The following is a 14,137-nucleotide window of genomic DNA, read 5'->3' as shown; positions in this document are numbered from 1 at the left end:
AGGTACCTATTTATTTTGTTTTTGTTATTTTGATAACTTCTAAAATGAAATAAAAACTCTTAGCTCATAAAAGTGTAAACATATATTGCTGGTCTCTACCCACCCCCCTGGGTGTGAATCAGCTATATAATCACCGGCTAAGTTAAATATTGAAAAATGTTATTTTGATAATAAAATAAATTTTTGAATATACTTACCCGGTGATTATAAATTAAAGGACCCTCCCTTCCTCCCCAATAGAGACGCAGTGGGACGAGGAGAAAATTGAGTCTGTTTACATTGAGTACTGGGTATCTGGACGACAGATGGCGCTGTTGGGCACACCCGCAACCTGTGTAGCGATCGCTGGCGAGTTTTTACCGTAGAGTTGTCTGTCGGGCAACAGAGTTGCAGCTATATAATCACCGGGTAAGTATATTCAAAAATTTATTTTATTATCAAAATAACATATTTATCTATATCCAATGATAATGGGTGACCCCCAGTGGGAACTCGGGGTTTTGGGTGGGGATAACATATTGGGGAATCTGTATATAATGTAATACAGTAAAAATTTACCCAAATAGTTTAGGGCAACAAATGTTTTTCAAATTTTAGAGATTTTTAAATTCCAAATATTGTGTAAGGAATTAACGTTTGTATAGTTAGAAAAAACCCAAATTACGTTCAAGTTTGTCATTATTCCCGGTATTTGTTTACAAGAGCATGCTCTCCATTTACTCCCAAATTATGCAGTCCTGCTGCTCTCCTCTTCTTGAACAATGATTAGGAGGTTCTTTAAATGCTGGGAGAGCAAAAAAATGGCAAGATATGTTGATCAAGGGGGGAGGGGTTATAAAAAAAAAACTAACTTGGATTTCTCATTAAACGTCCTATAACTAACGTAGTCAACCAAACAGAAGTTTTTGATGGCAGCGTACATTTGATATATATATTTAAAATATATACTGTACTAATTTAAAAGTGGAGTAATTAATCAAGTGTCCATAAATTATACAATTCAACTATATTTTTGAATTAGTATATATTTTGAATATCAACAAATGTACGCTGCCATCACAAACTTCTCTTTGGTGACTATATTGACGATGTCAGTTCCAGGTCGTTTAGTAAGGAAACCAAGCTAGATTTTTTTTGTTATACCCTCCCCATTTGCTCAAAGTACTTGCTATTTTTTGCTTTCCCAGCATTTAAAGAACCTCCTGATTACTGTTCAGGAAGAGGAGAGCTGCAGGACTGCATAATTTTTGGGAGTAAATGGAGAGCATAGTCTTGTAAACAAATAATGTTACCTTTTTCCTAACCAACAAACTTGAGTCATTCAAGCTACACATCCTGCTTCAACTGCCCTGGAATTCATAGATGAAGGTCAAAGTGGCTTACTGGTGTACTGAGTGGTAGGGGGGAACAACTTCCCATCACCTACCAGTAGATACTGACACCTTGTTATGAATTTTAAAAGCCGGGTTTCTAGCATTTTTGAAATAATACTTTTTCAAAGGATTCGGGTTTCTATACTAAAGTTGGGAAAAATGCAAATAACTTATGAAAATTTATGATGTTTAGAAATAATTTTATTTCACATATCAGTTTTTCAATATTAAACTTACCCGATAATCATGTAGCTGTCAACTCCGTTGCCCGACAGAATTCTATGGAGGGATACGCCAGCTATCACAATACTAGAAGGGGGTGTATTTACCAGCGCCACCTGTGGCCAGGTACTCAAGTACTTCTTGTTGACACCTCCTCAATTATTCCTCTGTCGTGCTTCCGGCAAGACGTTCTGGGATACGCTTATGTTCTTGGAGTATTTTCACGACTTTGGTGAAGTATTTCTCTTTGATTTCGGCTGTCGCTTTACTGGAAAACTTCTATATTAGCTTAGTTAGCTTTTGGAATTAATTTGATTAATTTTGATTATTTTTGGTGACGAGAGAGTATGAACTCTCGTTCACCTTTCAATGGCCGACCCTTCCCTTAGACGGAAGTGTTGGTGTCTAAGAGAGTATAGACTCTCTTTCTTAATTTTGCTTAACAAAATTATAGATTTATTTTATATCTCTCCGCCTCTTATAGGCCTCTTCGATTAACTTCCTTTTATTATAAACTCATTAAAATTAATTTTTATATTTGTTTATATTCGACCTTCCTAATAGTAGGCGGTCTTTTACCGAAGTTAATAAACTTTGAGCCCGTCATTTCGGTTTTACCTGTTAACATATTATGCTATTTCCGCCACAGAGTTTGAAAGATTTTCTTTGACAGTCTCGTACTGTTTTCAAAGCTGAACTAACGTTTTGTTTTGTCTCTGCAGTTGTTGACGTTCAGAACGTTCAACTTGCACTCTATCGTTACGATAGAGAAAGAATGTTCACGGTTTCACGTTGCAGTAAGAGTAACCGTGTCTAGCGTTTTGTTCATTCTTTCTTAACTTAATGGTTTTGATCCTAATAAAGGAACTTTTCAGTTTTTTCCTTTAACAATAATATGTTTTAACGATATATATGATTGGGCTCTTCTCTCAGGTTCTAAGTCAAGAGAGAGAGAGAGAGAGAGAGAGAGAGAGATAGAGACGGAGGGAGAAAGAGGATAAACGTTTCATTCAAGCCTGCCAGGCGTACGAGTAACGTCATTATCGATTTTTGCTCTTCTCCCTAGTCTCTTTAGGGGAAGAAACTAAACGTTTCTAGAGTGATCTAGTGTTTAGTCTCTTTCCAACCACTGATTTATCTTTCATTAGATTTTTCTGTTACATTGTAATTCTGTTTTTCGCAATTACTAACTTTGAGAAAGGATAGAATTGCGTATTTCAGGTACAAACCACTTAAGTTTCGAGTTCAGTGAAATAAGTGCAAACAGAAATCAAAGTGATAAGTGATTAGTGCGTGAGGGTACTTTTGTGCGCGCCAGTCGTCCTCCCAGTCCGGGACCTCTTGCAAGCTCCCAAGCCCAGGGGAGAAGCAATGTCGAAGGGCATAAGGGTTCAGCAGGCCTTGATCGGCGCACAGAAGTATTCTCGGTGGTTGTGGGCGTGTCTTACCGAGACCGTCACTCCCACCCGCAGACGATTGAGCCCTTATTTTGCTCGTCTGCAGAAGAGATTAGGGGAGAAAATAAAGGCAGAGTAACGCTGGTCTCAGGTCTCAAGACTTCTTAAACGTTAAGTCCAGACCTATGCCAGACGTACGAAGTTAAAGTTCACAACCCGAATGCAGTCGTTGGGTTAGCTCTGACTCTCCTAAGTCATCAGTTGATTACACTCCGACTTAGAGGAGTAAGGTTCTGTCACAACAGATCTCTGCTGTTAAGGCTTTACCTCAGCAGAACTTAGTGTCAGCCGACCCCAAGTTAACTCTACTGCAGTCCATACAGTCACAACTTTCGGTCTTGATGCGTGAGTGTCGGGCTGAGAGTGTTGCACCGCCTGCACTCCCTCCACCTGTTCTCGCTGCACCTGTGCTCGCCCAGCCTGCACCTGCTCCGCCTGGTCGCAGCACCATCTGCCAGGCGTACGATGTTGTGAACTCTACTACAGTCCATGCAAGCACAGTTTTCGGACTTGATGAGTGAGTATCGGGCTGAGAGTGTTGCTCCACCGCCTCCGCCTACACTCCCTCCTCCTACACTCGCTCCGCCTGATCACAGTACCATCTGCCAGGCGTATGATGTTGTGGACTCTACTACAGTCCATGCAAGCACAGCTTTCGGACTTGATGCGTGAGTGTCGTGCTGAGAGTGTTGCACCTCCTGCACCTGTGGTGCACCAACCTCCTGCACCCGTTCAGCCTGTGCTGCACCCGCCTGCACCGGTGGTGCACCAACCTCCTGCACCCGTTCAGCCTGTGCTGCACCCGCCTGCACCGGTGGTGCACCAACCTCCTGCACCCGCCTGCACCGGTGGTGCACCAACCTCCTGCACCCGTTCAGCCTGTGCTGCACCCGCCTGCACTCGCTGCACCCAGTCGCAGCTCCATCTGCCAGGCGTACGATGTTGAACCACTTTCGGAGTTTGCTGTTCACAGTGTTGTTCAGCCTCAGCCTTCTTTAAGGCAACCCTTGCTTTGGGATCAGGAGAGTTACACTCTTCCTCCTCCTCCCCTTGCTGCTCCTCCAGTGGTGCAACTCTCGGTTGGGGTACAACAACCTCTCCCCTCCGTGAGTCTGTCTGCTCAACCAGCGCTGCACCGAGTTCAACCCTCATCTAGGCAAGCTCATCTACACCATGCACTTGCGCCTCAGGAGCCTCAGCTTGCTAGAACTTTACCTTGTTCTGCGCAGCCTCAACCTTCTCATGCTCCACTCATCTCTCAGGAACAGGAACGGACTACTCCGCCTCCGTCCTCCGCTCAGCTGGTACAATCCTTGGGTGCAACTCTTGCTAGGAGTCAACCTCCTTCACCCTTGCACCTGCCTTCTGCTCCGTCTGTTGTTCAGCCTATGCAGTCTGAACCTCAGGTTTTCCCTCAAGTTGAGGAAACCTCTGTTGTTGTTCCAGCTCGTTCTGACTCTGCTGTTCAGCATACCATGGTTTAAACCCCATGCAAGCATGCATTAAGCACTCTAGCACTGGTCATGGAATTTCTGAGAAATGTTAAACGCCATGCACACGCTCTGCTTTCCTTTCAGCAGGCTCTGCTTACAGCAGGCTCTACTTCCTACATGCTCAGCATTCAGCATGCTCTGCATTCAGCATGCTCTGCATACAACATGCTCTGCATACAGCATGCTCTGCATTCAGCATGCTCTGCATACAGCATACTCTGCATACATCATGCTCTGCATACCTTACCGCATGCTTCTCAACACATCTTGGGTTGTTGCCAACTCACTAGACTGTCAAGCAGTTTCATAACGTTGCCTTCTAGTCTGCTGCTTTGCACCAGTGAACCCTCACTCAGAGAACTTAGCTTTTCTAGGATAAGGTCCCTGTAGATGAGAAAGTTCTTTTCTCCCTCCTTCTGATATTCCCTTGAGGACTCTGTCATTTGGAGGGAGCCTTTAGCTGCATAACCTCTTATGGACTTTTATTTAAGCATAACATGCTTACAGGGAAGGTAATGGTTACACTTCAGCCGCTAATCCCGTCTGTTACCACACCTGCTCCCATAGACCTTGAGCTGTGTTGCATGACATGCAGTCCAAGCTTAGTCCTTGTTAGAGGATTTTTTGTTTACGGAGTCAATGTGTCACGGGGAAGACGTTCAACAACCAACAGAAGGGACTTGTTGTGACGCAGTGGGCAACCTCAGCAACCCGTTAAGGAGTTGTCTGTACGACCCAGACAGTCTAGACAGATTCGGGTTGTCACTGTACTTCCTCGCTTGCCCATGATTGACAGTTTACAGACTGTGCAGCAGTATCATGATCTTGTGTCCGGCTCCGTCAGACGACTGGCTTTTAAGAGCTCCCTCAAGTCGTCGCTGTCTGGAGATTTTCAAATGGACTATGGATCTGACCAAGGAACTGGGCCTCCTGGTCAATTTTGAGGAGTCTCAGCTCGTTCCATCCCAGACCATTGTCTCCTTGGGTATGGATCTTCAGAGTCGAGCTTTTCGGACTTGTCCGTCGGCCCCAAGGATCTTCCAAGCCCTAGAATGCATCCAGAGCATGCTGAGAAGGAACCGATGCTTAGTCAGGCAGTGGATGAGTCTAACAGGGACACTTTCATCGCTGGCCCTGTTCATCGAGTTAGGGAGACTCCACCTCCGCCCCCTTCAGTATCATCTAGCTGCTCACTGGATAAAGGACATGACGCTAGAGACGGGCTCAGTTCCTGTTTCCGAAGAGATGAGGTCTACTCTAACGTGGTGGAAGAACAGCATTCTTCTCAAGGAAGGTCTACCATTGGCTGTTCAGTCCTCCACCACCGTCTCTTCTCGGACGCATCGGACACGGGCTGGGGTGCGACACTGGACGGACAGGAATGCTCGGGAACATGGAATCAGGAGCAAAGGACACTTCACATCTATTGCAAGGAGTTGTTGGCAGTTCATTTGGCCTTGATAAACTTCAAGTCCCTCCAGCTTAACAAGGTGGTGGAGGTGAACTCCGACTACACCACAGCCTTGGCTTACATCTCCAAGCAGGGAGGGACTCATTCGAGGAAGTTGTTCGAGATCGCAAGGGACCTCCTCATTTGGTCAAAAGATCGAAAGCTCACGCTGGTAACGAGGCTCATTCAGGGCGATATGAATGTCATGGCAGATCGCCTCAGCCGGAAGGGTCAGGTCTTCCCCACAGAGTGGACCCTTCACAAGAATGTTTGCAGCAGACTTTGGGCCCTGTGGGATCAGCCAACCATAGATCTATTCGCTACCTCGATGACCAAGAGGCTCCTCTTGTATTGTTCTCCGATTCCAGACCCAGCAGCAGTTCGCGTGGATGCCTTTCTGCTGGATTGGTCCCATCTCAACCTGTATGCATTCCCGCCGTTCAAGATTGTCAACAGGGTACTTCAGAAGTTCGCCTCTCACAAAGGGACACAGCTGACGTTGGTTGCTCCCCTCTGGCCCGCGAGAGAATGTTTCACTGAGGTACTGCAATGGCTGGTCGACGTTCCCAGGACTCTTCCTCCTAGAGTGGACCTTCTGCGTCAACCTCACGTAAAGAAGGTACTCCCAACCTCCACGCTCTTCGTCTGACTGCCTTCAGACTATCGAAAGACTCTCAAGAGCTAGAGGCTTTTCGAAGGAGGCAGCCAGAGCGATTGCCAGAGCAAGGACGACATCCACTCTCAGAGTCTATCAGTCTTTATGGGAAGTCTTCCGAAGCTGGTGCAAGGCCAATGCAGTTTTCCTCAACCAGTACCAATGTAACCCAGATTGCTGACTTCCTGTTACATCTAAGGAACGTAAGCTCCCTATCAGCTCCTACGATCAAGGGTTACAGAAGTTTGTTGGCAGCGGTTTTTCCGCCACAGAGGCTTGGATCTTTCCTCCAACAAAGATCTACAGGACCTCCTTAGGTCTTTTGAGACCTCAAAGGAACGTCGGTTGTCCACTCCAGGCTGGAATCTAGACGTGGTCCTAAGGTTCCTAATGTCATCAGGATTTGAACCGCTCCAATCAGCCTCTTTTAAGAACCTCACATTAAAAAACTCTTTTCCTCGTGTGCTTAGCAACAGGTAAAAGAGTAAGTGAGATCCACGCCTTCAGCAGGAACATAGGTTTCACATCTGAAACGGCTACATGTTCCTTACAGCTCGGTTTTTTGGCTAAAAACGAGCTTCCTTCCCGTCCTTGGCCTAAGTCGTTCGAGATCCCAAGCCTGTCCAACATGGTGGGGAACGAACTGGAGAGAGTACTTTGCCCAGTTAGAGCTCTTAAGTACTATCTAAAGGTCAAAACCATTACGAGGACAATCAGAAGCCTTATGGTGTGCTATCAAGAAGCCTTCTCATCCAATGTCTAAGAACTCAGTTTCTTACTACATCAGGCTTCTGATTAGAGAAGCAAATTCTCATCTGAAGGAAGAAGACCTTGCTTTGCTGAAGGTAAGGACACATGAAGTGAGAGCTGTGGCTACTTCAGTGGCCTTCAAACAGAACCGTTCTCTGCAGAGTGTTATGGATGCAACCTATTGGAGAAACAAGTCAGTGTTCGCATCATTCTATCTCAAAGATGTCCAGTCTCTTTACGAGTACTGCTACACCCTGGGTCTATTCGTAGCAACGAATGCAGTAGTAGGCGAGGGCTCAGCCACTACATTCCCATAATCCCATAACTTTTTAACCTTTCTCTTGAATACTTTTTATGGGTTGTACGGTCGGCTAAGAAGCCTTCCACATCCTTGTTGATTTGGCGGGTGGTCAATTCTTTCTTGAGAAGCGCCAAGGTTAAAGGTTGTGATGAGGTCCTTTAGTATGGGTTGCAGCCCTGTATACTTTAGCACCTTTGAGTTGATTCAGCCTCCCAAGAGGAACGCTGCGCTCAGTAAGGAAGACGATCTTATTAAAGGCAGAGTAACGGTTCAAGTCGACTTCCTTACCAGGTACTTATTATTTCATTGTTATTGTGGATAACTGATTATATGAAATATGGGATACTTAGCTATCCTTTAATCTTGTACACTGGTTTTCACCCACCCCCCTGGGTGTGAATCAGCTACATGATTATCGGGTAAGTTTAATATTGAAAAATGTTATTTTTATTAATAAAATAAATTTTTGAATATACTTACCCGATAATCATGATTTAATCGACCCTCCCTTCCTCCCCATAGAGAACCAGTGGACCGAGGAATAATTGAGGAGGTGTCAACAAGAAGTACTTGAGTACCTGGCCACAGGTGGCGCTGGTAAATACACCCCCTTCTAGTATTGTGATAGCTGGCGTATCCCTCCATAGAATTCTGTCGGGCAACGGAGTTGACAGCTACATGATTATCGGGTAAGTATATTCAAAAATTTATTTTATTAATAAAAATAACATATTTATTCATACCTGTTGTGTGTAATGTATTATGTATATTCTTTTCAGGAAAAAAATATTTTTGAAATTTTAAAAAATGGATGTAGATATGGAGGAGATGTTTGGAAGGAGAGATTCAGCTAGCAGGAGAGGATCAGTTGCCAGTGGGAGTGATGGAGGATCTATTTCCGATAGAGAGGAGGAGGAAGATGATGGTGGGAGAGATAATCCAATGGACGAAGCCTTAGAAGTTCCTGATCCTGAAGCAGAAGGTTTGTAACCTTTTTGTTGATGCAATTTTCATTTGCTTGAACATATAATTAAAGTTTTTTTTATTTAATATGCTATTCAATACCACCAGTCAGAGTAAGACTTGGAATGATAAAGATGTGTGTATAGAAACATTATTTCAGTGAAACTTACCTGAAGTTCATTTGTTATTCCCTTTTGTATGAATAACTTTGTCACAGGAAAAATAATAGATAAAAATAAGGCATATAACTTTTGTAAAGACATATTTCGGATTGTATATGTGGCACAATCACGAGTGCAAAGGAAGGTGTTAATCACCTGGTGCCCTGCTTGCAGAGGACACTCCTGCAGTTAGGCTTCTCCTTGCGACGAGTGTCGGTAGTGGTCGCTCCCCAAGTTGACAGCATATGGTAGGAGGAGGAAGATGTTTAAAAGAAATTCTTCGCCATTGGGGTATATCCCTCTGATCTCCTGGTACGCTACCCTCCGACCCTTCCCTGATTCCTCTGGAAGCCATCCGGGTAAGAGTGGTAGGCCTTTAACACTAGGACAATCCTCTAGCCAGGAAGACTTTCGCCTTCCCCCCTCTGCAAAACATTGGGGTCTCCACCTTGGGATGAGTTCCTCTTTTAGGTTGATGACACCCTGCATGTTTTATGGCCTTCTTGGGACTGCAAGGTCCTCCTTTCAAGGTTCGGTTGGGGGAGGCACTCACTTTGAAGGCAGCACAGGGAGTGTTTTTGATCTTGTGAGACATCATCGGCTCATCTCCTTCAAGAACAGAGAAGAGTCTCCTTAGGCTTATGCCTTCGAAGCAGACCATGTCAACCTCAGTCTTTCGACCACCTTTTGAAACTGCCGAAGGAGGCATGCTTTTGATTGTTATGTCTCTTATGGGCTCCTGCAACTGACCCTAATGTTGGTGAGCAACATGTCTCTCAACACCTGAGCAGGTGCTTGCCCTCACAGTAGCGCAACATGAAATACAATTACTGCATTTGTGTGGTAATACTGTTTGATGTAAGAGATGTATGCATCATAGTCGTGATCATAAATCATTCCTTTGCTAGATGAAATAGAAACCCCTTCTTCTTTATCTCTCACAATTCTTGAAGGTTGTAGTTCAATGTGCGGCTGACTGAACAAACTTCTTAATTCACAAAACTCCTCAGCTTTAGTGCACATGAAGATGGCTTACCAAGAATCCACTGACTCGATACACTATTGGTTATTCCATGCACATGTATCAATCCACCTGAGGTCTTCATGGTCTTCATTAGTGTTTATTCTACAATTAGATTTGACCATAGACCAGACCAATTCTTTATTGATTATTTAATTGTGAAAAATCCTTTATTCTGTAACTGGAATAGAAATTTACACTATTTATTAGGGGTATTATTTTCGGTGAAACTGAAAGGATGGAGACCAGTTTTTATCTTTTAATTTACATTTTTCTTATATATATATATATATATATATATATATATATATATGTACGGTATGTATGTGTATGGTCAGATGATTGTTTGGTGTCCCTATCAGCTTGTTTCATTCTGAGAAAGAGGAATGTGCTCGCAGGCAATCTGAGCAGAGAGACTCAGATAGTGGGCTCTGAATGGTCTTTGAATCCTCTGATAGCCAACAAAGTCCTGACTTTGTAGGGTTCTCCGACTGTGGATCTGTTTGCAGCGTTCTTGAATTTCAGGCTTCCTTTGCATTGCTCTCCAGTCCCAGACCCTCAGGCTCTATTGCAAGATGCATTCCAACAACGGTGGGACAATGTTGACATGTACGCCTTTCCCGTTTTGTCTGATGAAGAGAGTGTTCAACAGGATCAGAGTATCCAACAATCTGATGATGACCTCATAGCTCTGCTATGGCATCATGCAGAGTTGTTTCAGGACCTTTTGCATCTTCTAGTAGATCTCCCAAGAGAACTACCTCCACGACACGAGTTACTCAAACAACCACACTCGAACATCTTTCACAGGGCGGTTCCGTCTCTACGGTTTCACACCTGGAGACTATCCAGCATCTCCTCTCTCATAGAGGCTTTTCGCAATGAGTTCCAAAACGAATGTCTGGTCGCTTACAACAGTCCTCTGCCTCGGTAGACCAGGCAAAGTGGACTGTCTTTTGTGGTTGGTGTCGTGGAAGAGATAGCTCTCCCCTTGATTCCACTATTCCAATAATAACGGAGTTTCTCGTTTACCTTCGGGAGGAAAAACTTCTTTCAATCAAGGCAGTTAAAGTTTATCACTCAGCCTTAAACCTTTCGTCTTCGTTGGAGCTTTCCTAACTCATACGTAGTTATGAGATCACTTGCCCCCAGTTACAGATGAGTCCTCCCACTTAGAACGTGGTTCGCGTCTCGAGATCCTTGAAAAGACCGCCTACAAACCATTATGTCATGCAACAGACTGTAATGTCACTCTGAAGACGAAGTGAACTTCATGGTCTCCTACGACATTGGGCATTCAAGGGGACGGGGGGGAAGTGACACGCGGCTTCGTCCCAGAGTTCATTGCAGGGACTCAAAATCCGGGGGCACTGGACCCTAGATTCAAGCCCTTTCAAATTAAGAGTCTATGTTCTGCAACCAATGACCCAGATCAATTGTTACTGTGCCCAGTGAGGAGTTAGAGATATTATTTCAAACATACAGCAGCAACGTGGCACCGACTAACATTATTTGTTAGTTCGGGTAGAATCAAAAGGAGGATTACTAAAAATACCGTTTTCTCTTGGATTCACAAGGTCATTGACCATGCTCCGAATCCTGACCTTGCTCCAGCTTAAAGACCTAGAGCTCATGATGTCAGGGGCATCAGTACGTCCCTGGCATTTAAACGTAACATCTCAGTGTTGCAAGTTTTACAAGCGGCTGAGTAGAAGCGTGAGAGGGCCTTCACTGCCCACTGTCTACAAGACTTGACCCACAGGAGACTTGATACGATTTCTATCTGCCCTGTAGTGGCTGCACAAAAGTGGTTTAAAAATACCTCAGGCTCCTTGTTGGACAAGAAATAGATGGTTGAAGGCATTGGTTACCTGGGTTAAGTCTGTGATGAATGAAAGTATGTCTGGCTTTTCCTTTCATCATCATCTCTTTTGGGATACAGTGCCATGGGTCCATCTGCAAACTGGCTTCAACCTCTGCAGGTAATAACCATTTCCCTTGTGTAATCCAGTATAGTTTATATTGATATACTCGTACATGTCCCCAATGCTTCCCGTGAGGTAGGCATTGGGAAATGTCCAATTTTTTTGTAAGATTCTTGTTTGAACTCAGAACATTCTTATCTAGACGTTCATAAGCTATACTACAACCAGTATTGCTCAGTCCGCTATCATTCTCACTTTGTATTAATAAGCGAGGTGGCAAGGTTTTCCCTCGATTACAGTCTAATACTGTACTAGGCAAAACCTGGGTCAATGACTATGCCAATTGTCAGACTTACCACCTACCTAAGCCTGAGTCATCCACATAAATTACATAAGATTTGTTAGTGTTGGAATAAATAATAAATTTGAGATGATTTTTATTTTTCCTTAACTAATACAAACCTGGAGTTATTTATATAAATTTTCCCACCATCACCTGTCCCATTAGTCTTGCCTGCAATAAAAACAGTGACTAGTTTGATTGGCTCCCTTCCACCTACGCCAAAAGAATATCCACATAAATAAATTCAAGTTTATATTAGTTAGGGAAAAATAGAAATTATCTCCAAATTTGTCATTTTATTTAAGGTGGGTATTAAGAGCATGCAGAACTGGTAATGTTTTATACTAGATTATGACTATTTCCAGGAAGACAACAAGAGGCGACCGCAAAGATTGTGAAACCAAAACGTGTTATACAAAACCCAGTGCCAAAATTTGATCTAGCAAGGTAAGAATTTATGGACTAATTCTGATGTTGAATTGTATTGGTGTACATTTCTTAAAGTTTTTGTCTACTTGATAAAGTAGTTTTGTTGTTCAATCCTACTTATATTCTTTAGTACTGGTGAGTTATTTTTAATAGGTTTTTTCAAGTATTTTTCAAACTCATTATGATCATACTTAGCATAAATCCTGAATGATGTACATTTTGTTAAAACAAAATTGTACCGGCATAAATACAAACCATCCGCTATTTATAGGGATATACTTTCGGCGTAGCTGAAAGATGTCCCATACTAATTTTAGTGAGGGATAACTACCCAATCCGCATTAGCAGGTGGGGGGTGGGGTAGACTGGCTGCCCTGCTCACTCGTACCTCTCCGCTGAGTAATCACTTTACTTTTTGGTTCGGTAGAGAATGGACATGCTGCCTTTCTCTCCCGCAAAGACTTGCCTTGATTGTTTTTCTGTTTAATTTTTTTTTTTCTCTTTTGTGTGTGTTTTTTATCTTGTACATATATATGCATGTATATATGTATAAATGGAAATATGCTCTTATGTTGTTAAATACTTGTAACTTTAATTGCTGTTGACAACATATCTGGCGGTCTCCTCCGTAAGGGAGTTGTCATTGTTTTGATACTACTCCCCTACCTTACCGCCCTCCCCTGCGTGGGTGGTCGGCAAGTCCTCAACACTCCCGTATGTTTGTTTCATTACTTGAGTTAAATTTTATAACAGTTTAGCTCCCTTTCGAGGAATTCTCTTACAAGGAAGGCGACTTATTCCCTGAATAGTTCATGTTATGCAGTGGAGTTATGAATTGTAACTTATCACAACTTTTATTTCCTTTTCTAACAGATAGCAGCGACATAGAACAAGGGAGTGTTAACCTTCCCTGGAGTTAGGTGCCCCCCCCCCCCTCCTTCTGAGGGAGAGCTTCCCCACTTCAGCCGTTCTGCAACCTTCCCTTTTTTGGGAAGAATTGCTGACAGTTCGACGAGATCTGCTTCTGCTATCTCATCGCCAAAGACCGTGCTTCTTCTCTTTGAGTGGGGAAAAGCAAGTCCAAGGCTTGTTCCTCCTTCGAGGGGAACTTTCTCTCATTTGTGAGAGATATTGTTACGCCTATGCTTTTTTCCCCATTGAGCTGGGAGAAAGCTTGTCTTAGGCGATGTCCTCCTTTGGGAGGACTTCGCTCTCGTTTGGGAGAGAGAGAGAGAGAGAGAGAGAGATTATTGCGCCTACGCTTTTTACCCATAGAGCTGGGCGAAAGCTTGTCTTGGGCGATGTCCTCCTTCGGGAAGACTTCTCTCTCGTTCGCGAGATAGTTTGTTCAGTGACGAACATATGTCGTACTCCTACGCTTGTTTCCCTTAGGGCTGGGAGAAAGCTTGTTCTAGGAGATCTCCTTCGGGAGAACTTTCCTCTCGTTCGCGAGAGAAAACTTGTTGGAGTTTGCTGGTCCACCAGGGGTGGTGTTAGAGCTTTCTCCAAAGCAGGTTTCCCTTTTGGGGAACGAGTTTCTCGTTCTCGAGAGAAGACCGCCTCTGGTCATCGGTGGTCCCCCCTTACACTTAAG

At 43.8% G+C, this 14,137-nt stretch overlaps 1 protein-coding gene across 3 annotated transcripts in view; it reads left to right on the top strand.

Moving 5' to 3' along the window:
• LOC137655692 (TIMELESS-interacting protein) overlaps positions 1 to 14,137 on the top strand; it is a 53,235-nt gene that overhangs the window by 5,868 nt on the left and 33,230 nt on the right. For all 3 annotated transcript variants that reach the window (XM_068389661.1, XM_068389658.1, XM_068389660.1), the window contains exons 2-3: positions 8,481 to 8,683; positions 12,480 to 12,561. In XM_068389661.1, coding sequence (XP_068245762.1) covers positions 8,509 to 8,683; positions 12,480 to 12,561 — 257 coding nt within the window. In that variant the 5' untranslated portion in view covers positions 8,481 to 8,508. The remainder of the gene's footprint in view (positions 1 to 8,480; positions 8,684 to 12,479; positions 12,562 to 14,137) is intronic.

This window comes from Palaemon carinicauda, chromosome 16 (assembly GCF_036898095.1).
Source record: "Palaemon carinicauda isolate YSFRI2023 chromosome 16, ASM3689809v2, whole genome shotgun sequence".
In the NCBI taxonomy this organism is placed as follows: domain Eukaryota; kingdom Metazoa; phylum Arthropoda; class Malacostraca; order Decapoda; family Palaemonidae; genus Palaemon; species Palaemon carinicauda.
The sequence above is the reverse complement of the archived record's forward strand: the minus strand, read 5'-3'. Positions and strand labels throughout refer to the sequence as shown.